Source organism: Cavia porcellus, unplaced genomic scaffold, assembly GCF_034190915.1.
Source record: "Cavia porcellus strain 051 isolate PalLab524CR breed Dunkin Hartley unplaced genomic scaffold, mCavPor4.1 scaffold_26, whole genome shotgun sequence".
Lineage (NCBI taxonomy): Eukaryota > Metazoa > Chordata > Mammalia > Rodentia > Caviidae > Cavia > Cavia porcellus.
In genome coordinates this window covers 9,302,531-9,330,491 of record NW_026947509.1, presented here as the reverse complement: position 1 = coordinate 9,330,491, position 27,961 = coordinate 9,302,531, and the positions used below count along the sequence as shown (strand labels likewise).

At 48.7% G+C, this 27,961-nt stretch overlaps 1 protein-coding gene across 15 annotated transcripts in view; it reads right to left on the bottom strand.

The window, feature by feature from the left end:
• The window catches only part of Esrrg (estrogen related receptor gamma), a 540,107-nt gene that overhangs the window by 202,123 nt on the left and 310,023 nt on the right, over positions 1-27,961 (bottom strand). Inside the window, exon 1 of one of the 15 annotated variants that reach the window (XM_063236695.1) lies at positions 2,315-2,458. The exons of the other annotated variants lie outside the window; for them this stretch is intronic. Coding sequence (XP_063092765.1) covers positions 2,315-2,367 — 53 coding nt within the window. The 5' untranslated portion in view covers positions 2,368-2,458. Of the gene's footprint in view, positions 1-2,314; positions 2,459-27,961 lie in introns of those variants that run through there. 15 annotated transcript variants of the gene reach the window in all.

The following is a 27,961-nucleotide window of genomic DNA, read 5'->3' as shown; positions in this document are numbered from 1 at the left end:
GCAAGCCGGCTTCCCGTTCCAGGGAGGAAGGCCAGGCCGGCTGGTGGGTGCCTGTGGGTCTGTTTCAGTGCATTTGAACAGAATACAGCCCGTGGGTGGGCTTTGGAGGGAGCGCTTTACTGGACAGTGCGCTGGAGGTGTTTCCATCAGACACTCCTGTCAGCACAAACTCCAAAATTAGGAAACATCCACTGATTTATGTGATTTTACCCTAAACCTTCAGCCTTCCAGTAAAACGCAGGTAAGGGTTTGTTTCTGTACAGTCTGCATTTCATGCTCCGGAAAGTCAGCCAGGAAGCCTGTGATAAACACAGCCTGGTCACTGTCAGGACTGGGTGCAAACAGACAGTCCTGGCAGAACTAGGCATTCTCAATCAGAAATGCGGAAAAAAAAAATAAAAGTGTTCTTCCCCTTAGTATACAGAGTGTTTTCAATTTCTGTGTAACACAGTTATGTTTAGCTTCTATTTTAAATGGTGTGAATTTTTTTATATACTAGCAAATGTACATGGGAGGAGATAGCAGCTATTTATGGCAGAGAGATAACTGCTACCTTATGGGAAGTGGAGAACCACAATTTTGATGTAATCCAGCTCTGTCACTTACCAACCTTTTGCATTTTAAGTCTTGACATGGCAGAAATAGTATAATCTGGAAGGCAAAAATAAATCAGTTCCGATATTCAGGGTGTTAAATTCATGGAATCAAAACTAACTTGGATCTCTCCCTCAACCTTCTCAAATTCTCTAGGCCTTTAACAAAAAACAAAACAAAACACGGAAATGGGCACACATTAAAATTCAGAATATAAAGATGACAGACATGATTTGGTTCCCCCTACAAGAAAAATTAAAAAAAAAAAAAAAGCAATTTCTCTGCCCCTGTATTTAGCTAAATCTAAGCTGTGAACCTGGCCCTTTTTATTTATGATCTCTATGCACACAAGTTTCTAGATCAGAACTCACAGAGCAAAAAATCTGAGCCTGAGAATACAGTGTATAAAAGCAGGTAGTAAAAGTGTAATTACCAGCAGCATTATGCTGTCTATATTGTTAAATGTGAACTCTGCAATTGAGATGTAAATTTGGTTGTGAGCAGGGAATTAAAAGAGCTCTGAGATGTTGAAAATCCAAGCATTCTGCAGACATCCAAAAAAAAGAAGAGAAAAATTTGACTGTTCAATCTAAAGTGAGACATGTAATCAGTTTGTAATTTTTTTTAAAAAAGACATTTGCCAAAGAAACATGTTTTTCTTTCTAAAATACAATCAAAGAAATATGGAAGCTAATGCTGCATGAAGTAGATTTTTTAAAAAAATCTTTGGTTCATATGATTAGGACCTTGATTTCTGAATAAACAAAAATTCTTAAGGTAATTGACAGATTTGATTGTACATAGTTTTCAAAGATATATTCCCCCCACCTCCAAAAAGTTTGTCTTATTTTTATCCAGAAGCACATCTTCTTAAAAAAAAAAAAAAAAAAGATAGAAATGACAGTGAGTCCCAGTGCCTCTCGCTGTCCTGGCCAGTGCTGCCTGGTCCTGCTCAGTTCCTTTGAATTCCTGCACTCTGCTCCTTAGCATCTGCCTGGCCACCTTGGAAATGGCTTTTTGGCGACAAGATTTACAGTCCCTTATTTACCACTGGATTCGAAGTCAGCACACTGCCCAGAAGTGATGTCGCATTTCCCAGAATTTTCTCACCCTTTGGGTATCTCTCTGCCCTCCTTAGGAGCCATCTGACAGCTTCAGAAAGGTCTGTACCCCTGGGCACACATCTATCTGGCTTCTGTGCCCAAGTGATCCCCCCTGTACCCCCCATCTCCTCTCCTGAGCTGTGTCTCCTCCAAGAGTGCCTCAGCACCCCCCAGCTGGCCTCTCTGTGAAGGACCTGGGTGCCCACCTTGGCCACGTCCCTGTGAAGTCAAAGGTCACTGGCTCACGTCAGGCACCCACAGTTCCATTCACTATCCCCAGTCCAGTTTAAGCAGTGTAAAATGCCAAACAGCCACTTCACTACACTTTCCAGACAGCTCCCAGGGGTATCTGATAAACACGAAGCTTAAGCCATCTCAAGAGCCTTCCTCACTTTGGAAGAGGGTGACAGTCACAGGAAATACACAAGCCACGAATAATCGGGAGTTTAAACCTTCAAGCATCCCAGCTAGAGTATCTGGGAGAAACAAAATAAACAGCGCAGCACAAAAACACACTGTGAATCAGCCCATCCGTACACTTCACAATCTTACCACCAGGAGTCTACCCAAATCAGGAAAACTGGACCGCACGGAGAACGTAAATAAAATTAGTTAACCTCAGTGTGCTAAGAGCTGGCCCTGATGCACACGGACGGACGGGGCTTCCCATTTTACTCCTTCAACAGTCCGGCCTCAAACAGCCGGACAACTCCATCTGCACCAACACACAGGCACCAGCCAGGAGTGTGGATTCAGGGCCACCGAGAAGGAGCAGAGGCTGCAGCAGCCGCGAAACCCGTATGTCAACAGAGGTAGGTTCCTGGGAGTTGCACACACCAGCAACCACACACCCTCTTTAGAATCATTTCCCAAAATATCCTCACCCTGAGTTCTGTTGGCAAAAGGCAGTGAGAAACACGGTGTCGCTATTCTTGAGTATTAAGAGCTATTTTTAGCTCCTGTCACCTCTTTTCTGAAAATTAAGAGGATGAATCTACACTTAAATATTTAAAATCCATCACTGTCACTGTGAAAGCAGATTTTACTGCACATGTATCACTGGTTAAATATTTAAAACTAAACAAGGCATCACAGGTTTCGATTTCCAAATTGCCTTTTAATCTGCCTTTATAGATTCTTCCTCAAGATCATAAACCCTTGAAAAGCTGTTTAGTATTTGAACCACTTTCCCTGCTCTCTCTGCTATCTAATGTATGTATGATGTCACATAGCATGCTACCAAAAAGCCACCTGAGACAGTTACGCACTGCTATCTTTTTATTGTTGCCAGTGTTGTTTTGAGTCAGGGAAGGTCTCCTTACATAGTTCAGGCTGGCCTTAAACTCACTACACATAGATAAACTGGCCTCCAAATTGTGGAGACCCGCCTGCCTCAGTCTTCCAGTGGTAGGATTACAGGTGGCACCGCACCCAGCCACCAACTAGCCTTAAATCCAAAAAAAAAAAAAAAACCACAAGAACATTTCTGGGAGAAGAATCCTAAGTTACAATCAAGGCAACCTAGAAGAGGCCTCCCTGCCACCCCTCTGTGATATGTGACCTGAGTGGCCCTGGGCAGGTCAACACTTCTCTGTCCCCAGCTCCACCGTGGCGATTTCTGCGGTACAGGGCACAGACCCATACACCCCCCTCTCCCACGGAAGCCCCAACACTTCTCTCACTGGCGGGTGACACCATGGTACTGTCTCAACTCATCACACCCCATTCTCTGCAGCCTTCTGTTTCTAGGGTACGGGCTTTGATATTTAAATTGTTTTCTCCATTGGCAAGAAGAAGCGATCATTTCTGCTAAAAGCAATCATTGCTTGCGCAGAGCAGCACTAAAAACTTTTCCTTCTGACAACCCTCTGGTCCTATAAATCTGCCCATCCCGAATGACACGGTCTATACGAAAAACGCCCATTCCTGGATATCAACTACGTTAACTCCAGATCGCACCAAACCCAAATGTTGGGGGAAGAATGGGAAATTCACCAAAAAAGAAAAAAAAAGAGAGAATCCGAGTTAGACAGAGACACTGAAAGAGGCAGTTTGGTTTCTGATTAATGAACTCAGGATTATTCCACTTTCGTCTGGTCGCGTGCATCATATACAGTATCCAATGCCAGGGAAATTACATGATAAACCACAGCAGCCCAGCTGGGGCCGGGTGTCAGCTCGGTGGGTGCCCCAAGTAGCTGCCTTGGTGACACGGAGACGCACCTGGGCCCCGCAGCTTTCTGAGAGGTGTGCGGCCGAGACAGTCCACACTAGTAAATGAGGTGCAGCTATCTTCTTTTTCCTGAATGTTAAGCACGGAGAGCTAAATGCAGAAAACATCCAAGGTCAATGTCCCAGTTTAGACCTTTCCAGGCAGCTATCATATTATAATAATCAAGCTGCAAATATTCCTATAGAAAGCGTAAATTAGCCTTTTCACTTGAAAGATGATTACGATAAACAATAAACCTGAGAAAGGACAAAATCTCTATTTTTAAAAGCTATCCACCGTTGACTCAATCATGTGCGAGACAGCCTTGTCCAAAATAAAGGAGCTGGGTAACCAGGGAGGGCTCGGAACGGGCAGACTCTGGGCGACAGGGGGGGTGTGCAGAGGGTGACGGCGTGCCGTGAGCGCGCATGTGGGTGTGCAGGCCTGCGTGAAACAGTATAAAGAGGCACCAAGCATCTTTCCTGAATGCACAAGAATGTTCGATACATTTTGTAGCTCTGTTTTGACATTTACTCTTTTCCTCACATTTTCAAAGAACTATCTGCGGAAAGAAAAGCATGCACAATGTTAACGCTGGTATCCACATAAACAGGTTTAAAGAGGTCATTACTTTTTTCTTTTTGGTATCAGGGATTGAACTCGCAATCTCACGCTTGCAAGGGAGGCACTTATGCCACTGAGCTAAATTCCCGGAGACATTTTCTTTTTAACATTAAAACTGAGGCGTTTCTGGACAGATATGGAGGTGCACATTTGTAATTCTAGCACTCTGGGAAATGGAGGCTGGAGGATACTGCCCAGCCTGGGTAATTTAGCAACTCAGTAAGATACTGACTTAAAATAAAAATATTTTAAAGAGAAAAACATTTTTAAAAGGACCTGGGGATGTTCAGACTCCCTTTATGCTCTCAGCAGTGTGGATAACAAAGGTGATCCGTACCATCAATGTCATAAATGCAGCTCTATTATTTTTAGCCTCTAATAAAGGAAGAGGTGGAAGAGAATGCTATTTTACTTCAGATGGGCTCTGTGTCTATCAAGGGAGTAAAGGCAGAAGAAAATGAGTACAAGTACACTTCAGGGAAAATCCAGAGCTGGGTGCAGTGGTGCAAGCCTATATGCCAGTACCCCTGAAAGGCTGAGGCAGGAGGATCTCCAAGCCTGCAATTTCAAGTCTAGCCGAGGCAATTTACTAGTCTAGTGAGATCCTATCTCAAAATAAAAACTAAAAAACTACCATGGATATAGCAGTGCAAAGACCCTGGGTTCAATCTCCAGTATGGAAAAAAAGACTCAGCAAGGAATTCAGTTGCTTGGGGAAAGAAGGAGACAGCAGCCGCCCCCAGGCCTTTCTGTCCTTCATCCTTCAAAGCCCTGCCTACTCCGCCCTCACCCCACGGCTCTGGTAGCAGCGTGGCTGCATTTATCTCCAGTGTCCAGAGGGTTCCTCACACCAGATCTCCTGAGAGCTCACTGTCTCCGCAGGGCTCCAGGTGCCCTGAATGCAGAGGTCAGGGGACAGTGTTCCCCCCAGGGGCGCCAACGCAGGGACTGGGACCGGGTCCAGCAGGAGCCTCCCTTGTGGGGAACCCTGGGCTGAGGAGGGCGGAGCTTCAGCCAGGCCACACCTAAGCAGGTTGGAAGAGGCACTCTCCTACAGCCCTCCGAGCCTGCACCCAGGCCTGAACCCCCATGGAGGACAAAGGACCCAGGAAGACCGGAAATAAATGAGGATGAACTAGTTGAGAGGCATTAACTCTCTCCTCTCTAGGTAATCAGGTGGCCTTTTATATGCACATCTTGACTTCCATTTCCTTTAATGATTTTGTTTGTTTTCTGTGTAGTTCAGATTGGTCTTGAACTCCCCAGCAGCCTAGGGTGTCCTCAAATTTGTAGGGAACCTTCTGCCTCAGCCTCCAGAGTGTCAGCATTACGATGTGTGCCACAGCACTCCTAGTCAGTCTGTGCTGCAGAAAAACAAACTAAAGACACCCCTACCCCGGTTCAGTCACCGAATTAAGACAGGAAATAAAAACAGTTTTCATCAGTCAGGAGAGTAAAAACTTAATTCACCCTTGGATAAATTAGAATTCTACACAAAGAAGTGAAGTTCAACCCAGGGAGACTTTAAAAGTTTATATTTTTAAAATAAAGTGGGGGCAGGAAGTTAGCTATTTAGAACACTTTCAATTAGACTGAATACCTGGGGCGTGGTGGTGCATGCCTGTAATCCCAGCACTCTGAGGCTGAGGCAGGAAAATTCAAGGTCAGCCTGGGCTACACAGTGAGATCCTATCTTGAAAACAAACAAAAAACAAACCAATCCAGCCAGATCCCGTGGTCCTTTAATGAGACTCTGTCTCAAAATAAAAAATAAGTAAAATGAAAGAGAAAGGGCTGGGGGTGGAATATAGTGTAAAGCTCTGGGTTCCATCCCTGGCAGCAAGAATAGAATAAATCAAAGCAGGAGCACGGTTACGACAGAGCAAAGAGCTTGGACTCCACCCCTTGATTCCCGTCCCAACCCCCACCAGCTAAACTCCAAGTTCAACGCTGGAGGCTGTGATCCCAAAATGAAGAACACAGAAATCAAGACATGCATACCCTACCAATCCACGGAGCGGACCGTTTCTTTCCTTAGCCTGGGCTCAACTGCTCCGCACTACTGTACATTTTTTCAAAATTTGAAGCAGAGTTAAAAAAAAAAAAAAAAAGGCATAAAATCCTGAGCACCTCCAGATTGCGGCCAGCAGAGCCAGGACTTCCCAGTGTGGTTCTGAGCCCAGGGACTGCAGAGCCAGGGAGGAGACTCACCTGAGGCCTGGTTCCCTTATTTCTCACTCTTTTCTTTTCTTTGAGGCAAGGTCTTGCTATGCTGCCTCGGCAGGCCTGAAACTCACAGCCATCCTCCTGCCTCAGCCTCCTCTGAGTGCTGGAAGGTGGGGTATGCAGCACCATGCCCGGCCTCTGAGCTTCCGGATTTCTTAACACTGGTGTGACTCCAGCCCCGCGTCTTAGCTAAGGGAACTAAAGCAACTGGGTGCTTTCAACCTTGGAGAAATCTCACGCCCCAGGCGGCCTGATCAGTCAATGAATTAGGATCCTCTGGCATTGAATGAGAAGTCCTCGAACCCTGATAGCCTGGAGGAGAACAGGGATTTGCAGATGGGGCTTTGCAGGTGGGGCACAGATCTGGGTTCCTCTGGATTGGTTTCACCATGGTTAAGAAGGAGCATTCACAAAAGGGAAAAGAAAAGAGGGTTACCAAAAACCAGGTCCATGTCCTGCAGGGAGTTCTGAGAATGCACACAGAACCCAGATCCAAGCACAGCGCCAGCCATGTCACTGGAAGGAAAGGTTCTCTGCCCGCAGAAACCTCACTCTCCAGCCCATCGCAGATAGGAAACCAGCCGGCTCACAGTGGCACGCCTGACATCCCAGCACTCAGGAGGCTGAGGCAGGAGGATCACTCTGAGTTCCAGGCCAGGTGGATTGCACAGTGAATTCAAGATCAGTGTGAACATAGGGAAACCCTGCCTCAAACAAAACAAAATAACAACAACGAAACAGGATGAAATAAAAAGTAAGAAGATAACAGAGGTTATTAATATCATTACTGAGTATCTTACATTCTTGTGCATGGTTTGGAAGATTTTACCATGAACACTGGACTATTGCTCTAACAGAAAAGAATGTAATTCAGCAAAGGAAAGTGCTGGGAAGAGGGACAGCAAGCCCAATGCCAGGCCTGGGGGAGGACTGTGTTCCCTGGCAGCCACCAAGGCTGTGTCTCTGCTTTCTGCTCCTCCCTCTCCCAGGGCCATCAGGGCGCCTGTCACCTGCCAGGTGCTACTGATGTCACTCCTGCACCCTGACCCTGAGCGATGGACAGACATGGGCTGTGGACGACCTCCAAGTGCCTAAATTGAACAAAAAGACTGTGTCGTTGTGTGGTGGGAGGAGCCAAGAATTCCTGGAGCCACTGGGGAAGATGTCACGCAATCGGGGAGCTATTTATTTTCCAGTAAAAATTAATGAAGTTTCCTAACCAGGTGAGGCACTCTGGAAGTTGACGCAGGAGGATCCCAAGTTTGAACCCAGCCTTGGCAATACAGCTATTTAATAAGACTCTGTCTCAAAATAAAAATTAAAAAAAACCTAAATAAAAAAGACAGGAGGGTTGTGGATGGAGCTCAGTGTGAAGGTCTTGAGTTGAGTCCCCAGCAGTGCAAAAAAGAGGAAGGGAAATGGAAGGGAGGAGGAAGAGGGGAAAGAAGAAGAGAATCTTCTGTAGTCTTTCAGTCCTCCTGACTTTCAGCTGGGGACCAGAGTGAAGAACAGCTTTGAAAACGCTAATAATTTGGGCAGGGGCTGTGACTCGGTGGTCTCCCATACCATCCAACAATGAACACATTCTGATTCTTCCAGCACTCGGAAGGCTGAGGCAGGAGGATTTCTGTGAGTTCAAACTCTTTTATGTAGCTTGTGCTACATAAAAGACCTTGTCTCAGAAATAAAACAACAACAACACAAAGAAACCAGAAAGGCTTGTTTAATCCCATAGCCCTGGCCTAGGGAGTTGACGCTCAGGATTCTCTAGGAGACACCCACTTTGCCCTAGGAGCGGTTAATTCCCAGACACCAGCCCAGACACCTAGATGCAGGCCCCTGCCCAGTGCTCCTGTCCTTGGGAATGGTGGGTCTCACCAGGGACCTCTTTCCAAGCTCCACTTCCCAACTTCGGTGTCCCAGAACCCCAGGCTCCGATGAGCACAGGGCTGGGGACCAAGCACAGCCACCCTGCTGTAAAACCCTCACTGCGGGCCCTCTTGATGACGATGGTTGTTTTTTATTTTGGAGGCAAAGTTTCACAATGTAGCCCAGGCTGGTCTTCATTTTGTGCAAGACTCCTCCTGCCTCGGCCTCCTGAGAGCTGGAATCTCAGGTATGTGCCACCACACCTGGTTTTGAGCACAAGACTTAAAATGCCAGGAATACAAGAACACAACAACAGCAGCAACAAAAAGGCCCAAGAACAGCCAGGCGTGATGCAGTCCTGCAATCCCAGCACCCTGGGAGGCTGCAATAGGAGGATCTCACGTTGGAGTGCAGCGGGGTGTTCAGCACCACAGTAAGACTTGGTCCCCAAACAACAAATAACAACTGTGCAACCACGCTGAGTGCAGGCAGGCTGGGGTGAGGCCCTGGGTCGAAACGGTGCAAAGACAAAGCTGTCCTTTTCCAGGTGATCTCCATCCCTCCCCACTTGGCCTAGAGTGGACCCTGGAGACCTCTGTCACCCCCACCTGTGCAGCTGTCTTCATCAGCCACCCCAAATCCTCTGCCTCCAATGCGCAGCGAGTGTGGTTAGCTGCACACAGAGAGGAGGCCGAAGCAGTCTGCGCAAAATCCACTTAACTACTCATTCAGCACACAGCGTTGAGCTCCACGAGGGAGAGGAGAGCTCCTTGCTCGCAGGGCAGAAATAAAGGCAGCTGTGGCACAGATACGGCTTTTTACTTGATGATTGATTTTATGTTTTAGTTTATGTTACTTTATTTTATCTTATTTGAGACAGGGTCTCACTATGAAGCCTCAAACAGGAAGTGACCCTCCTGCCTCAGCCTCCTGCACGCTAAGGTTACAAGTGTGTGCTTCCACTCCTAGGTTTCTTTCATTTTTGGACTACAGAGAGTTCTAAGCCCCAAAAAGGAACATGCTTAGCAGACAGAGAAAGAGGAGAAAGAAAAGAAAGCGAGGAGAGGGAAGAGGAGGAGAGATAACAGTCTCCCTGTCCTCGGTGCTGTGGACAGATCCTGCTCTCCACGGGGTCCACAGGGCCACTAAAAAGTCCATCACCAGTGGCTCCAAGGCAGGGCAGCATCACACACAACAGTTCGTGGTGGGGAGAAGGCAGCAGAGCGATAAGGGGCGGCCACAGCCTTTTCTTTCTTTCTTTCCTTTTTTTTTTTTTTTTTTTTTTTTTTTTTTTTGTTGATGTTGTTCTTTTTGAGACAGGGTCCCTCAAAAAAGTTCAGGCTGGCCTTGGGCTCACTTCGTAGCCCAGGCTGGTCTCCACTCACAACGACCCTCCTGCCTCAGCCTCCCAAGTGCTGGGATTACAGAAGTGTGCCACCACGCCTGGCTGATCATGTTTTTTTCTGACCTTTTCATTTTATCTGACTGCTCAGGGCGGGCAGCTCTCACCCTTGATCCCAGCGCTGCCCCATGAATCAATCCCAGCATCACCCCCTCCAGCTCCAGCCACCGCTGCAGGAGCCCCGCCTACGACCTCGTAAGGCCCTGGACAAAGCCAGAACAGCCTGTCTCCAACGGACATCAGTGCCAAAGGGCCCAGGGTGCTGCCCAGTGCAAAGGTCCTGGCTTCCATCCCCAGCACCCAACTGCAGTTTAAAAGCCCCACGCTGTCCGGGGCTAAGACTGCAGGTCACCCACTTCCAGGGCCCGTGGTTTGGACCTTTTATCATCTCTTTATTCTGAACTTCCAGCCGCCACACGGTCCCTCCTTCCGCTTCCCCATTTCCCTCTGATCCAGCCATTCAGGACTGCAGCCCCAAATTGCGATTTTCACCTCCTGAAGCACAAATCTGTTCACAGCCGGTCCAGAGCCTCTTTCCTGGCTTCTTTCTACTTCTCACAAGTCTGCTGTGGACAACCCTGTGTGATAATCCCTGCTTCATCAAGCATAGGGGTACATTCCTGTAACCCCAGCACCGGGGAAGCTGAGGCAGGAGGATCGCTTCCAGTTCCTGGCCAGCCTAGGCTACACAGTGAGCCCCTGGCTCAAAAAACAGAACAAAAGCTTCCCTCCCTGTGCTGGGACCTACTGAACACAGCACCATTTTCAGAGTTCTGCCACAGTGGGCCCAAGCATCACATAGTAACCCCACAGGGCCCACTCTTCAGGGCCTGGACGTGTCTCACACAGCTGGGTTCAGCCTTCAATGGGGGCAGGCCGGTGCTACCCAGGGCGGGAAGGAGGAGCTCAGTTTCTGAAAACTGAGTGTGGGGAGGAAGCTACAGTGGTAAGGACGGCTAAAGACAGGAGCCTATTTCCCGCCATGGACTAAGCGGTCCTCAAGGACAGCAGCTACCAGGTTCATTTTTTATAAAAGGACTATTTTATTTTTTGACCACTGCTCACTAACCTGCCCAGGCTTGTACTTGTGATCCTCCTGCCTCAGCCTCCTACGTAGCTGAGATGACTGGTATGTGCCACTGGGCCCAGTCTAGTTTATCATCATCTTCTTCTTCTCCTCCTCCTCCTTCTCCTTCTTCCTCCACCTCCTCCTCCTCCTCCTCCAATACTGGAGATCAAACCCAGGGCCTCATGCGTGGAGCCACATCCCAGCTCTTTTCAATTTTTATTTTGTGATAAGGTCTCAATAGGTAGCCCAGCCTGGCCTTGAGCTTCTTCTGACCCTCACGCCTCGGCCTCTGGAGTCCTGGTGTCATCATTACATGTATCTTCCACCTGACCAAGCCCAAGTCCATTTAATGGTCCCCAGGACATCTCAGAGTGCCCTGCACACAGGCACACAGCAGGAGAGTTGTACATATCTTTTAATGCGTCTCCTTGCACTGACCCCCTCCAAGCCTCTACTACGACCCCTTACCTATAGTAAGGGCTCAATAAATGCCTCTTGCATGAACAATTGGTTTCTTAACCTTTGCATTCCTTCCCAAAATACAAAGGCGGAGACAGACATGGGCTGAGCGAAGTTTCAGTCACTGAAAACAGTGCTCTTCAGGAGAAAGCCAACAGGAATAAACACAAAATACGCCTACTGTGTTAACACGGCACCGATAAACTGCTTGAAGACAGCGGAAATGTCATATTCACGTCGCCCTCTGGTGTTAGGCTCTCCCAGACAATTCAAAACCTCTCAGTCTTCCCAGCTGGAGGGATCTAGCCTAGAGAATCAGGGGTGCTGCCTCTCTGAGGACTGTGAGCCAGTGCCTGCCTGACTGCCCCTGCTCTTCCGGCTGGATTCTGTTCTATACCCCGGCAAGGAGCCTGAGCATTTGCCTCACTGGGGATTCAATCTTCCTGGGGGTCCCAGTCCCCAGCCAGGCCCAGGCTGTCAGAGAACACTGGGGCCACGTCACCGCTCGGCAGGATTCTCACACAGAACCGAGCTTTAAGGTTTTGCACAGAGTGAAAACTTACCCCTTTCTCTGTCTAAGACAAGTCATTGATCCTGCTTTTTTGTTTTTTGAGACAGTCTCACTATGTAACCCAGGCTGGCCCGGAACTCACTAGGAAGCCCAGGCTGGCCTCAAGCTGGTGGTGATCCTCCTGCCTCAGCCTCCCGAGGGCTGGGCTTACAAACGTGCACCACCACGCCTGGCAAGAAAAGATCTGAGCAGAATGCAGAAGTCCCAACACAGGCACCGGTGACAGCATCCAGTGTGACCCAAATGCAACAATGCACCGTCCTCAGAGCGATCCCTGAAATCCTGACCCGGACCCTGAACAAACACCTCAGCACGAGGTCACCTGTCCCAACGGGGCACGGAATCCAGGAGGTCCTTTGTTAACGCACACAAAGCTCTGGGTCTCAGGCCGATCCTGAGGCCCGCTGGAGTTTTGCTGTGACTAAAGCACAATGGAAACAAGTTGTCTTGGACCCCAAAGAGCAGGGAGGAAATGGGGTTCCTTTACAGAGTCGCCTCAGATGTGCGGAAGCCTTGGTTTCCCGTTGGCTGTCTTCGCTCCCTGATGTCCCATTTTCTCCTGCCACCATCACAGCACGGGCCCTGGCATGGTCACTGTGCTGGGTGCCCAGGAGCCGCTGGCTTGCCACACTCCTCTGAGCAGGTGTGAGTTTTGTTTCCCTGTTAGAAAACCTCAGTCTCCACTGTGTCCCTGAAGAAAACAGAGTTTGGAACCCCTCAGGAAACTGCTGGCTGAGCCATGGGACAGCTCGGCCCAGAGGCTCAGAGTTCCCTTCCTTTCTGTTTCTGTTTTAGACAGGGTCCCGCTGTGGAAGCCAGACTGGCCTCGAACTCATGGCAGTTCTCCTGCCTCAGCCTCCCAAGTACTGGGACTACTGTAGTCTTCTTGTGCACATCAGAGGTACTCTGTGCTTTGTGAGGAAACAGGTACAGACGGGTGGTTCTCCTTTTTAATACAGGGCTCAGCGGAGCCTCTGGGTCTGTGTCTGAGGGCCATGAAAAGTGGGGTGAGCACCTGCTATCTGCCTGATGCTCTCTCACATCCCCCCAGATGAGTTTGCTGAGATAACAGGAAAAGGAGCTTGTCTTTCCACACGTGGCCCGGTTTCATGGTAACAGCATACGGAGTGGAGACCGTGTGAGCCGTTCCCTCTCCGTGCTGAAATACGAGGACAGGAAATGGACTCGGCCCAGCAGACCCCAGGCAACAGCACAGGGCAGGACCCGGGACGGGTGGCTGGAGGCTGCCTGCTCCCCGCCTGCCATGCCCAATGTCTCCGGAAACTGCCAGACTGATCCAAAGGCGAAGAACAGAGAACTGATGGAACCTGTGTCCCAACAGGCATACGAGGCCCTGCTCGGCAAGGTACTGATTTCACGTGTGCACTGTTCCCATCCCTAACGGCACGGCAGCCCCATAACTACAAATCATAGACATTATCAAAGCCAGTAATGACTTTGCTTACACCCTATCAGCTTTCACAGCAAATTTTCTTGCCTAAGAATAGAACAAGAATTTCTGGGCACGGTGGTGCTTATCCTTAACCACGGCTCTCGGGAGGCAGAGGCAGGAGCCTCTCTGGTTCAAGCAAGCTGGGGACACCAAAGGAGACCCTGTCTCAAAATAAAAACAAAAGCCAAAGCCAAACAAGCATGGGCCTTTCTGCTCGGCTCCGGAGTTCTGAGGGCTTAAATGGCAAAGTAACCAGCTTCTCTCTGAAATCCCAGGTTCCCTTTAACCCTGCATGCCGAGGAATCGGGTTCGAATCCTGAGTTCCAACCAGTTGTTTTAAACCTCCAGCGTCCTCACGACAGCTGTCAGTGAACACTGCTACTCCTGCCCAGTCCACTGTAAGCAGCTCAGGATGAGGAGGCCACTGGTCATCCACTCCAGACCCCTCTGGGAAGCCCAAGTGCTTGGCTTGTCTCCAGATTTCCAATCAATTCTCCTACCCTGGAAAAAAAGCCAAACATACCAAAACAGAGACCTGAAAAGCATCCTACTCTAAAGCTGTCATGGTGATACCGCCTGTAGGCCCAGCGCTCCGGAGGCTGAGGCAGGAGGACTGCCTCAAGTTTGAGGCCAGTGTGGGCTACACAGTGAGTCTGAGTCTATCCTGAACAACATAGCAAGATCCTGTCTCAAAGCAGAGAAAAACAAAAGAATTATTAAAAAAGAAAACAAAATCCAAGTGTAACTAACTTTTCTCTTTGAAACACTCAGAGGGCCTTCAGTTAATAATCAGCAGCACACATCAGTTATAATCTTAGCGAGGGAGGAACCCTCACTGAGGAGCCCCTCGCTCAGGCCTGTGGAAGCACCAATCGCTGCCCACGGAGCCCAGGAACCCCTCAGGGCCACCCCAGCTTCCCGGCTCCTCCCAGGTCCACAGGGCCGCCCTCTTTCCCTGCTCTAGATAGATGTCCCCATGTTTGGCCCAGGAATGCAGGGGAACTGGATGGATGAGACCCAGAGACCCAGCTGCCTCCCAGGCCAGAGAGAGGAGGGCTTGACCCAGCTGCTGCTCAGGAGGCTGAGCAAGCAGGAGGACTGCAAGCCCAGGGCCAGACTGGGCAATTCAGCTGGCTGTAAGGAGAGCTTATTTCAGAAATTAAAAAATAAAACGATCTGACTGCTTCCGTAGCTCTGTGGGAAACCCTGGATTCAGTCCTCGGCACAGGCAAGGGAGGAAGGAAGAAAGGAGAACAGAGAAAGAAAAAAGAGAAAGCAAAGGAAGGGAAGAAGACAGAGAAAGGGAGAGAGTGAAAGTGAACCCAGCTGCACCAGGGAACCGCGCTTCCTTCGCTGGTGAATGTGCCCCACGGGTTGCACATGGCACCAACGTGGACCCTGCGTGACACCAGAGCGGCCACCAGGACCTGAGTTTTATCCAACAGATGCAGAACAAGGAAAACACAGGCACAGGCCAGGCACTAGCCCAACAACACCTTCAGTACTGTCCAGACCCCCGGGAGTGGCCTGGGTCGCCCCTGCCCTCCCCCACTCTGTCCCCAAGCGCCAAGCATGGGGCCAGGTCCCCACAGAGCCTTTCTTACTGACGCCTGCCCTGCCGGACGCATCTCCCTCCTGCTGTCTGATGCACAGCTGAGGGTGACCATGCAGCCTGGGACACAACAGGTGGGCACCAGGATGCAGGCACGCAGGTCTGGGGTTCCCTAAGGAGCAGGGTTTGAGGCCCCTATAGAGTGTGGAAGGCCCATGGTCAGCAAGGGTGGCTGGACACCTCTGCAGTGGGGCGCCCTGGCCTCACCCAGGCCTGTGTGACCAGAGAGGTCCCCGCGTCACCAGCTGCTTAGCAGCCGCTGTCTAATATCACTACTGATGATCTGGCTGGAGGAAGTTGTCATTCCCACAGGAATCGGTAATTCAGTAAGACGCATAGTCGAGCCGTGTGATTTTAAATGTTATTTCAGCAGCGTTAGCAGTAAAGTTCCCAAGCCCTGTGTTTGCCACACGGACGACAGATGAAAAAGAAATCACTTCCGAGACACACAAATAGGGTCAAGGTGGAAACTAGAGATCAATAGAGCACTGTCCTACCCAGATTAGTTAGAGGCTGGAACAGAGGAAGAAAATAGTGGGGAGACCTTTTCTATCCTTAGCCTTGTCTTCATCAAGAAACTTAAACTGCAGCTTCTTTTCTTTTCCTTTTTATTATTTTAAAATCAATGTTTCACTACATAGCCCAGGCTGACCTCGAGCTTGCAGCAATCCTCTTGCCTCAGCCTCCCAAGGGCTGGAATTCCGAGGATGCCCCACCACAGCTGGTTAAGAATACCTCTTCTTGTGTTAACAGACTCAAAAGAGTTTGGCCAGAAAGAACATACCTAACTCACTGATTTCATTTTCAAACACTCAGACGGTGGTGCTTCAATACCACAGAGAAGACCAAGCAATCTGGCTGGCTTCCTCCTTCCTTCCAGCCCCACGGAGCAGGGCTCTCCGCAGCAGCCGGAGGAAGTCTGTTCCCAAGGTCCCAATGCCAGGCTCCTGGGCACCTCTGCAGTTCCGCTGCGGGCAACAGAGGGCAGCGATGCCTCTCGGTACCACCTTCGAGGAGGAGGAGGAGGAGGAAGAAGGAACTGTCTACAGGGCTCCCCTTGGGCTCACCTCCTCCAGGGCCACCTCCCTCTCCTGCTCCAAAAAGGTGCCCTCTGTCTTTTCTGTGTCAGCACTCCACACCCACTTCCCAAGCCCCGCTTCTCCAGGCTGCCATGCAGGCAGGCAGAGCTCCAGATCTCCCTTAAGCCTCTTCTGTTTTTTCTCATGCTGAGTGGCCACCTCGCTCCCTAGTTACCTTTCCTCTCAGCCTTACTTCAATGCAGTCACCCCAGGATCCCGCGCTGACTAGCACCCAGGCTTTAAAAAATGAAACTTCCCCAGGTCCCAACCCTTTGAAACTGTTATGCCCTCCTCTGGTGTGGTGCTGCACGCCTGTAACGCTAGCACTCGGGAAGCTGAGGCAGGAGGATCACTGTGAGTTCAAGACTCGTCTGGGCTACACAGTGAGTTCTTTATTTCAGTCTATCTATCCATACATCTACCCATCTATATTTATGTAATATTCCAGCACCTCGCTGTCTAGTGACACAGTTTACCAGATGTCACAAGTGGCAAGGCACCGTGCCCAGCTGCAGAAGAACATGGTGTGATGATACAGTTCTTTTACTAAAGACAGCTACCTGCTTTTTTTTTTTCTAAACTCAAAGCCGGAACAATTTAAACTGTTTCACTGGAATCAAATGAGATGCATCCTCCATTTCCCTGATGTGATTTCAGTAAAGAAGAAAAGCGCTCCTATGAAATACCTTGGCAAAGTGCTCTGTGTTTAACCATTTTCTCACCATAAAAGCTAAAATCACCTAATCAGAAAACACTCGATCATTTCCCACTGAATGGCTCCTAAGCACATAAAACTCCACTTAGCGCCCTCGCCTGCGCCTGTCTACCCTTTTCATGATGCTTCCCCATCCTCTCATTGCTATTCAAAGAAACAGATTGATTCCCCACCCAGAGCAGGGAATTTTGGCACGCCAGATTGAAAATGTACCAGCATCAAGTTGTGGGTGGTTATTCTTAGTCTCCCCACACGTGGGAGCGAACGCGGGCCGAGGAGCGCTCTCTCGCTCTCTCTCTCTCTCTGTCTCAAGCCAACTTCTCTGGAAACTATGACCCCAGCCGTGCCCAGATTAGCAGGGCTGTTGTGCTATTAGAAAAGACCATCAGTACTGCCTATTCCCCAGGCTCCCAGCCTCTTTAAATGTCACTTACGGAACCTGAGAAACCCCACGAGTGCCTGTGATTCTGGGCAAGGGAGCTGACACCCCACATCCAGTGGCTGGGGTGGTTCCCGTAGCTCTGCCCTGCGAACCCTCAGCAGCGTCCTGGGCCTGTTTTACCTCTGCCCCTGGTCTCCCTGGTACCCTCCCTTCTTCTTCTCCCCACTTCCCTCCTTGCCCAGGCTGCCGGATGCGTGGGACCCCACCAATCCCTGAAGTCACTCACACGAATGTCCCCCCCTTCAGGCTCATCTCCCTGCAGCTCTAAGCTGTCTCCAGGTTCAGGGCTCAGTGTCAGGCTGAGGATTCTTTCTCCCTTTTAGGAGAAGCTGTTTCTGTTCTGTGGCCGAGCTCACAGGCAGCCAGCAGTGCCTCTAATCAGAGCGACTTCATAAATTACCAGCCACCAGAGTGACAGTCATTATGGAGCATGGCTCCGCCATCTGCTCGTCCACTCTGGACACGAGAAAGGGCACTGTCCCTGTGCTGGGCTTGGCGATGCTGAGGGGCCCTGAGTCACAGGGCTGCAGGAAAACACACACACTGTCCTCCCAGGCTCCCGTGGTGTGGATGCAAGTCTGTGTGTGCACATCCCTATATGTGCGGATGGATTCATGTATGCACCTGTGTGTGCATGTGTGGACACGCGTGGGGTACACAAGCAGACATGCATATGTATACGTGCACAGACTCGAGCCGGGGTTGCTGGCACATAGAGCACACTGGCAACCACTGAGGATACCCAGCCCCTCACATGACCCTTCTCTCTGTGATATCTGGCTCTGGAAAAGGCTCTTCTCTCCCCAGGACAGACAGGGAGACTGAGAAACAAGAGCTCAGTGCCTGACTTCTAAATGCTCTTTAAAAACTAAGAAAGGGAATTTGATCTGTTTCAACAGCAAGAGCGAAAGGATCCTAGAAATGTCACACACATTTCACCTCCACTTTCCGAACAGTTCCACCCATGGAAGCTACGGGGGCAGAGACGGGAGAGCGGGTTTCTCACTGTGCATCTGGGCACCGGGCAGCGGTTCATCCAGCTGCTTCCGGGAGAAAATAAAATAAAAGTCTGCAGGGAAGTTGGTGAAATGCCAGACGGGAACTATTTTTTACTTTTCGGTGTTACTCATTTTTCCTGTAGCATGAAGGAGAAACGTAGCCCTCGTCACCGCCAGGGAGCAGCTTAGTACACTGGGATCCCATTCTTAGCACATCTGGGTTTTGTTGTTGTTCCCTCTGGTGCTGGGGTTCGAACCAGCTTCGCACATGCCAGGTACAAGCTCTACCTTGGCTCCACTGTTTATTTACAAAAAACTGCTGGCTATTCCAGCTGCAATTGGCTCAACCAAAGAACAATTTAGCCCAATACAGATTTATGCAGAGGGGATTATTAATTAGCCTTCCATGTTCTGTCCTTTCTTCCTGTGTATGGTCTGGGCGTGTGTGAGTGCATGTGTGTGTGTGTAATAAACTCTACATCACACTATATCTGCAACCTTTCTATTTTGAGAAAGGACTTCACCAAGTTGCCCAAGCTGCCTCAGACTCCCAAGCAGCTAGGAGGGCTCACAGAAGGAGCCACCGTGGCTGGTTCTATGTATCTTTTCTACTGCACGTTGTCCCACAAGCAGAGCAGCACAGTGATCAAGGGCAGGGCCGGGCCCCTCTCCATTTCCTGCTCACCCTGCGGCAAGTCCCCCGCCCTGGCTGGGCTTCCGTCTCCTTCGGGCGGGGTGAGTCCAGGGTCCTCCCGGCTGCAGCGGGCGTGGGACCATTCAGGGCAAAATCACTGCAGCACACAGTGACACTTACCGAGAAGTCTTAGGAATTCTCTGCCGATGTCTCACTAAACCGTCTCTTTATTTCCTCCATGAAAATTTATCCAGCTAAAAGAAAGGCAAGATTGGGAAGCACCTAAATCTAAAGCAGGATGATGCTCAGCTTCACTAATTAAAATAATCAATTTGAATTTCCTGTTCTTATCACCTACAGATGTGACTCTTCAGTAGGGCCAAAGGATGACTGAAGGCCGAAGACCACACACAAAACACACTCACGCGCACATAGGATGACAGTGTTCAGTTCCTGTGCACGCGTGAACTTATTTCTAGTGGTATGTTACAAATTTAAGATGCCACAGCAGAGCTGACAGATATACTCACTTCACAGCCAAGACAAGACCCTCAGGGTGCTTTCAATTAAAATCCATAGACTTCGCCTCATCCGTCCGTAATAGTGGATTCTTTACTGGTCAAAGGTTAGTGCTTATGTGACACTTTGGCAAAAGAAGCCCAGTAAGGATATTTTCAAAGTCCTCACTATCCACGAGACCCTCCTCAAAAATGTGAAGAATTACAGGAAAAGGTCAGTGGAGAATTTCAACAAGTGAGTTCTAGCACTGGTAGAATCCTATCGTGTCTACACTGTTTTTAAAAGCACGTAAGTGCTGTTTTAAAAAGAATCTTTTTATTTTTAATGGACACAAAAGTATGGTAAAAACTTATAAAATGTGTTCAGTTTTAACAAAGGTAATCTCAGGGGTGCACTGGGTTTTCTGCCTCTTGTACAATAATTGTGTAAAACAGTGTGTGTGTGTCTTCACATCCCGGGGTATCATTGTCTTCAATGCAGCCAGCGTCCAGGTGTGACCGGGATAGACCCTAACTGCTCTGCGGAGACGCAGGGGTTGCTCAGAGCTGAGGATTGGGGTTCACAAGCTCACATCAGAAGCCAAGATGCTACGACCTCACAGTGAGTAGGAAGGAGATGAGTGTGCTAGCCCTTCTGCAGAGCAGGGGTGAGACCAGTCCCCAGGGGTCTCCCAGGTCACAGAACCCCAGCTTCCTGGTGTCCGGTTACCCCACCAGTGTGGCTCACGGGTCTGTGCTCAAAAGCCAGACTGACTTTACTGCTGCTTTCCCTTCTCAAGCCATGAGAGCTTTCCACAGGAGCTTACTGGGAAGCAGCTGGACACTTTGTTTGAGTTTTTTTGAGAGGGGGACTCCTTTTGTAGTCCAGGCTGACCTTGAACTCAGCCTCCTCAGGAGGCTCTTTATCTACCTGCAATTGTTTTGGGATGCCTGTCAGACCTCCATAATGAAATTTGACTTTGCTTCCAAACTAAAACTTGGTGAAACTGTGATGTAGAACTCTACAATTTCCCAATTTATATTTTTATATTAAATTTTACTCCTCACTAGGCATGGTGGTACATGACTAATCCCAGTACTCAAGAGGCTGAGGCAGGAGGATCACTATGAGATGGAGGCAGCCTGGGCTCCATAGTGAACTCCAGGTCAACCTGAGCGGCACAAAATCTTACTCCTCTCAGACCAGTAAGACACGGCAAGGCCTGACTTCATAACCAGTATTAAGTTTAAGGATTTACACCATGATTTTCACAGCACTAGGTTTCAGAGGCCTCCAACTCAGTGCATATGATTTTATGCAAAATGAGCATTTGGTTAAATAAATGGCTAAATGCATTGTCAAAATAAATACACCGCCTTGCAAGTAGGCAGTCGTGAGTTCGATCCCCGGTACTGATAAAAAGGAAAAAGACAATAAATAAATTAATTAATTAAGACACACCACAACCCTTTCTATTTTTTGAGTTGGTGGGGGTCACACTGCCCATGGTAGTCTCAAGTGCTCCTCCTGCCTCAGCCTCCCAGGTAGCTGTAGCTATTTTCTACCATATCCCACTTGTCTTCTGTGTACTTTATATAAAACTTCTCACCCTGAATTATTAACAGCACCTATCTATCTACATATGTAGTCTTTATTACACTGAAAAGGAAATTCCCACTGTGCTTATATCCAGGTCACTTGGTTCCCAGTCCCAGAGAAGGCTGAGTTTCAAGTCTGCCTGGCTTTCCGTCCCCACGCCGAGCTTCTATTCTGCAGGTGCTCAGGTACAGGATCAGAGCCCTCAATAGGGGTTTCCAGAACTGAGACCTCCCACTCATTCAGCTGGACAGAGATAGCCAAGCACGGCGGGCTGTTTGGTGGTCAGGATTTACTGTGACCTACTACCCCCCTTACTACCTAGTGTGAAAAAGCTGTTTCTAGGCCAGGCATGGTTGCATCTGCTAATTGTGAGGCCTCTGATTCAACTCGCAGGGTTTTACCTTGGTCACCAAGGCCCGTCTAGCAGCAGCCCAGAGCCACTGCCTGGCTCTGGCTTATGGAGAAGGGTAACAAGACCGCAAACCCACAACACCAGGGTCCCTCAGCCCTGCGCATCTGCCATGCTCTGAGGGAACCTAATTCCTCGCTGCGGTGCTAAAGGCAGCCTGTGTGCTTTGATTTTCTCATCTGAAAATCGTAGGCAGCACCTGCTCCAACCCACAGGCCTGTGTGGAAAAGTCCCAAAGAACAGAAAGCTGAGTCAGTGGACAAAACCCACTGTCCCCTCTCCACCCAAACAGCCATGGCAGGGCGGGGGAGAAGGGTGTTCCTTCTTTTCTAGGTGTTCTCAGATATCTGACAGGTCCAACAACCGCCCAACCCACTGTTCCTTGGTCCCGGAGTGGGAGGATGACTGGAGAATGGGAAAATTACTCTTTTAGCTAGCAAGGCTTTCCTGCATGGCACCAAAAGCCCACACAACAGCAACCTTCCACAAGAAGACTTCATTCACATGGGTCAGAAATCAAGAAAATCAGCTTCTTTCTGCCCCCTGGACAAGATCCAGCTCTCAGAACGGGACTGGGTGGAACCTCCTTGACCCCTTGGGGTCAAGCTCCTTCTACCAACTTCAAAAAGCAAAGGGAAGAGGCATGACATATGGCAAGATTTCCAAAGCTAGAGAGCTCACAAATACCTAAAGCGGCCAGTGGTCACTTCAAGAAATGAAAGAGTGAGATGAGGCTAAAGAAGGAATGGTCTAGATGCTACCAACACTCACCTTAAAAAAAGATCTGGGGGCCCTGGAGGAGGCTCACGCATCAGACCCGAGGCTGGAGCTTGTGATCAGGAGCCCATTGTTGTAACTAGTGGGTTTCTGGGGTTCCACCCCAGGGGAGGAAGTGGAGGTACTGGGGTGTCCTCCTGAACCCCCGCCCCACCCAGCAATTCTGCGGCTCCCCAAACTCCTGGCTAAAGGTTGTCATTGCCATTGTGTGTGGTGCTTCGCTCCAAACAATTCACTAATTCAAACTGTAAATCTTTATTATCAAGATTTCCTTTTGCTAAGCAGCAATTCTCTGCTCCGGTGGGGAGAGGGATGATTTGTTTTTTTTCGTGACTGGTTATTTATAAGATATCTACTCTAGATTAGTCCTGCTTGAGTGACATTCTAAATGGCTCCATTCGCCAGCAATGCTGTCCCTCTGATGGGGGACTGACAACCGCTACTTACACTGTCTTTCAGGCTACACAATGAAGTGTAAAACTGCTGGGAAAAGCCCCGTGTTTCAAAACAAACCATCTCGATAATAAGCACTTAAAACACTTTTCATTAATATATTTCTTTGTGTATAAAACAAAAGCTTAATGCTGCAACATGGCCTTTGACAATTTTAAAATAAATAAATAATAAACAAACACTATTTCAGTTTTTAGCCGGACCGAAATACAGAAAGTAAGTGAGGTTTATTGGAAATGTTACCCGCACGTACCCTTAATGCCAGTACCAATGGGGCTGCTTCCAGCTGAAATAGTAAAGTTCAATAAACATGCAAAGGCAAAAGCATGAATTAATGAACGCAGAGTCTCCCAACCTTTCTGTCGCAGGTATCAGTAAACACCTTTGGTCTAAAGAGACACAGGCCTGCCTAGGCCTCGGCTGAATTCACAATGAAGACCTCGAGCCCCAGATGGCTGCGCACAGCCCGCTACACCGCTCTCTCCTCCTTTTAAATGACTCGACCCGCGTCAAATCAGCTGCCAAATATACTGACAAGTCAACGTCTAATGGAATAACAGTGCTTTTTAATATAGCTGATGCGAAGTGGAGCTTTGCACGGGTAACAAAGATGAACAAATGAGTGGCATTGACAAACGGAAGAAGGAAGAAAGAAAATCCTCCTTGGGTAACTTGTCATGAAATCATGATGGCACCAGCCCTGCACAGAGGCACAAAAGCCAGGGAGTTCCTGCTGCCTCCAGCCAGCCAGCCTTCTCCGCTAGGCCTGCGATGCTGGGCCCTGGGTCCCACCCATTTCTATCCTTTGCCAGGGCCACCAGGATCTCCCGAGAGCCTGGACAAAGCCTCCAGAGTCTTCCCCAAGGGGCTTCTCCCTATTTACTCTGAAATCTGTAATCAGAGCTGGGTTTCTCTGTCCAAGCACCAAACCAAACCCAGTTAGCATAGTGCATCTACACTGTCTTCTTCTTCTCCTTCTCCTCCTCCTCTTTCTCCTTCTAATTTTCCTTCTCTTTCCTCTTCCTCTTCCTCTTACCCATGAGCATTTTTTTAAAAGTGACCCGAACTCTCCAGTACATTTATTTATTGACTGTACTATTTTACAAATATTTTCTCAGTGCTGACAAAGTCAATTTCTCTTTCAGGGTGGCGCCAAAACGCCAGCCTAATCAGCGAACTTGGGAATCCACCTGATAAAAGGCTAAACTGGGAACAAAAACGCATTGACAGACCTCAGAAGGATGGAGACTTGGAAAGTCCCAGTCCTCGGGGTTCCTGGACACCCAGAGGAGTCTCATTATTCCTGTACACTAGGCACAATTGTTATTAACCTATTAACCTTCGTTTTTATTTTTTGAGAGTGGTCTTGCTATGCAGTCCAAGCTAACCTTGAACTCACTAGGGAGCCCACGCTGTCAGCGAACTTGCAATCCTTCTGCCTCAGCCTCCCCAGTGCTGGGGTTACAGACTTGTGCCACCACATCCAGTTTACTATAGCTTGTTATTATTATTTTACATAATGGTGATCAGGTTTTAGTACTCAGTCTATCAGCAGGATATTCCTAAGCGCTCTCTGCATATTAACTGTTTTCCCATTGAATTGGCCAAATAATCCAGAAGATGATAACATTAATCTCATTTTCAGATAAAGCAACTGAGGCTTTCGAGTGCTGCAGCCGGAAAGACCTCGCATTTTTTGTTGCTGCTCTTGCTTGCTTGTTTTGAGACCATGTCTTGCTGTGGAGCCCAGGCTGCCCCGAAACGGATGCAGCGAAAGGCCTGAAGGGCAGAAATCCAAGCAGGAGGCATCCTGCACCGTGGAGCAGTGGCTCGGCCAGAAAAGCCTCCACAGCATGCAGCATGGAGCTGGGCACCAGGGCGATGGGCATCGGCTCCCTGATATAATGGTGGCCGGACACGCCAGTATTTCCCTGTCCTGGTCATTGGTCCAAGGGACTCAGACCCTCGTTCCTCACACACGCTCCGGTGTTATACTGAGTCTTCTGCAGTGTCTCTCAGCTCTTGAGAGGGCGCAAGCAGCTCTCCCCCCGAGTATTCGTGTGTGTAGTTCTTTCGGCCCTTGCCATCACCTCTCATCTCTTTTCTCCCTCAGCTGTTCCTACTGAGTCTCCAGACCTCACGGCAAGTGCCACTTCCTCAGGAACATGCCCTTTCTGCTGTACCCCAAGGGGCTGAGATACTGTGATGGGTGTCCATAGCAGCCAGGATCTCCACAGCAGAGCCCTGTGTGTGTCTCCTGCAAGTCTGTAGGCACCAAAATGGGGACAGGTTCCCTTGCTCACTGTGGCCTCTGAGCACTAAGGACAATAAATATCTGTTAAGGGGTGATGATGCTCCTGGGAGGGATGGATGATGGCTGGATGAACAAAATGATGGATGGATGATGGCTGGAAGGCTGGATGGAAGGATGGATGGGAGGGTGGACGGATAGGTAGGTGGATGGATGGATGGATGGATGGATGGATGATGGCTGGATAGAAGGATGGCTGGATGGATGGATGGATGGGTGGATGGATGGCTGGGTGGAAGGATGGCTGGATGAATGGAAGGATGGATGGATGAATAGGTGGATGGATAGATGGGTGGGTGGATGGATGATGGAAGGATGGCTGGATGGATGGATGGATGAAAGGATTGATGGATGGGTGGATGGCTGGATGGAAGGGTGGAAAGATGGATGGGCGGTTGACTGGAAGGATGGATGGAAGGATGGCTGGATGGAAGGATGGTTGGATAAATGGAAGGATGAATGGATGGATGGATAGAAGGAAGGATAATAGAAGGATGGATGAATGATGTAAGGATGGGTATGGAGGGATGGATGGAAGAAAGAAAAGAAAAAAGACAGATGAAGAAAGGAAGATAGATGGAAGGAAGGAGGGGTGGATAGTTGGGTGAATAAATGGATGTTTATCTTTATGTTAACTATTTTACTCTCCTAACCAATCAAACTATCTGAACTTTAAAAACAGAGGCGGAGTACACACGCCATACACACCTCTATTCTAAGAGTGGCAGTTAACTGGCACCTATGGTCAGGGATTTGAGAGGAAAAAGCATTTTGGATGGAGTTGGAAGCTTGCCTAAGAGGGTAAGAGCAGACTTCAGAAGCGAGCTGAGAAGACAGAGACCATGCACACTTTCTGAATTTTGCAATTTTGACCAGGGAAACTGATATTTTAAAGGTATCAATTCAACTCGATCCACAGTCACCACCCTGGACTCTTGACGAGGCTTCGGGATGTGGCAAGGGGCGATAAAAGTATTCCAAGTCCAGGAATGTGTGAGCAGAGCCACACGAAACCAAGGCAAGGACACACGGATTCCTTGGAAGGCCGGAAGCGCCTCTTAGTCTGCTGGGTCCACTGAGGCCACTTGGCAGTGCCAGCCCATTCTGCCCACCCCAGGTCCACCTCGGCCACCTGCAGGAAGAGGCGGTAAGGTCCGAGGAAAGGGACATACCATGCAGGGAGCTGCAGAGTGATAGCTGCTTCCTAATGTGACCACCAAATGAACGTAAAAGTTTTCTCTTGATCAACAGAGTGGGAGTGAGGCCAGCACCTTGTCCACCTTCTTCGCTATGCATAGCCTCATCTCGCTTTTCTAAACTCTAGCTCTTCCAGGGTGAGCTCTGAGCATAATGGGTGGTGCCTAATTTCTCATTTATACAATGAATGCAGAGTCTCCTGATCTCCCACCACCCAATACAATCGTTCAAAGCAGCAAACTTGAGTAAATCAAAAGACAAGAGAAAACCTTACAAGTTGACTTCGAGAAAATATATGCTGAGTGAATAAATGTATTATTTGTGTCACAAATACCATCCTGGGACGACGCAGTTTCACTGTATTCTCCTGCCTCACTTCAGAACGCAACTCGGGAAAACAAGAGCAGCGATCAGAAAATACTCTGGAAAGAAGGAAAATCCATCTTCCACCTACGCGATGAAGCCTTTTAAACGCTGTGCTTTCCATAAAGGCTTCACATGGGCACACATGGAAACTCCTTCGCTTGGATAAAGGGAAAAGGGATTCAAGCCTGTACAGATTCTGTGCTCCTAGCCCCCTGGTTCTGGACAGGAAGTGGAGCTATCCAACTCTCAGTGTGGTGTCCAGGGCCCCAGGGATCGGTTTCCTGCATCTGTCAAGCACTCCTTTGTTGTCTCTCAAGTGCTGTAGTGAGGTGCCTGGCATGCCTTTAACAATAAGGACAGTAAGGCCAGCACGCTGCCACTGTGGGAGAAACTGCTTCCTCACCCCTCATACTAACAACCTGGGCTGGGCGTTAGGTCAGACAGCAGCCCGCTCTGCTCACACAGGGAGGTGAGGCCGGAGCTGGGGTCTCTGGTGACCTCCTCAAGGGCCTACCATCCCGGTGTCCAGCCAGGGGGCATTTTTACCACTGTTCTTAGGTCTACACACTTAATTCTTAAGTCCAAGTGGTCCCCTCAAAGCACAAATTAAGCAGCAATATAGTACAGAAGTATTCTGCACTAATAAATTCCTGCATTATTTGAGGGACAGCCCAGGTTGTACATTTTCAATAGCATATGAAACAAACATGTAATAATTGTCTTCTGGATTAAGTTCACACATTTCTTATAGGCACCAACTTTCATAGGAAACAAATGTTTTTCCTGATAGGTTCTCATCATTACATAGGCTAAAATACTAGCTTAAAAATGGACTGGTGGAATAAAGTCCGGCATGCACAACTATACCATTTACACAAGTATTCAGGTAAGAAAATGAGCTGAACTCACTTCCCTCAATTCTTCATCTGGTTTCCTTCCTGAATGTGCTGAAGAGACTTTCATGTAATTGTTAATTAAAAATGTCTAGAGTGTGAATATTTTCAGGCCATAACACAGTGGTTGTCATAAAATCTCTTCAGGAAGTACTACAATTTCAATAAATCACACACAAAAAAAACCCCAAAATCTTTACTATGTGAAAAAACAAAATTTTTGGAGGGTTTCAGTGGCAGCGGCTATGCTAATTTCAAACATCTTCTTGTTTAAAAATTCCATCTTAATTTACCCCTGAAAAGGGCCAGTGGAAAATGAGTGGAAGAGAGAGAAAGAAAGAGTTAGAGTTGAAGAAGAGAGGACACTCAGCACACAAGGAATCAAGGGGAAACTGA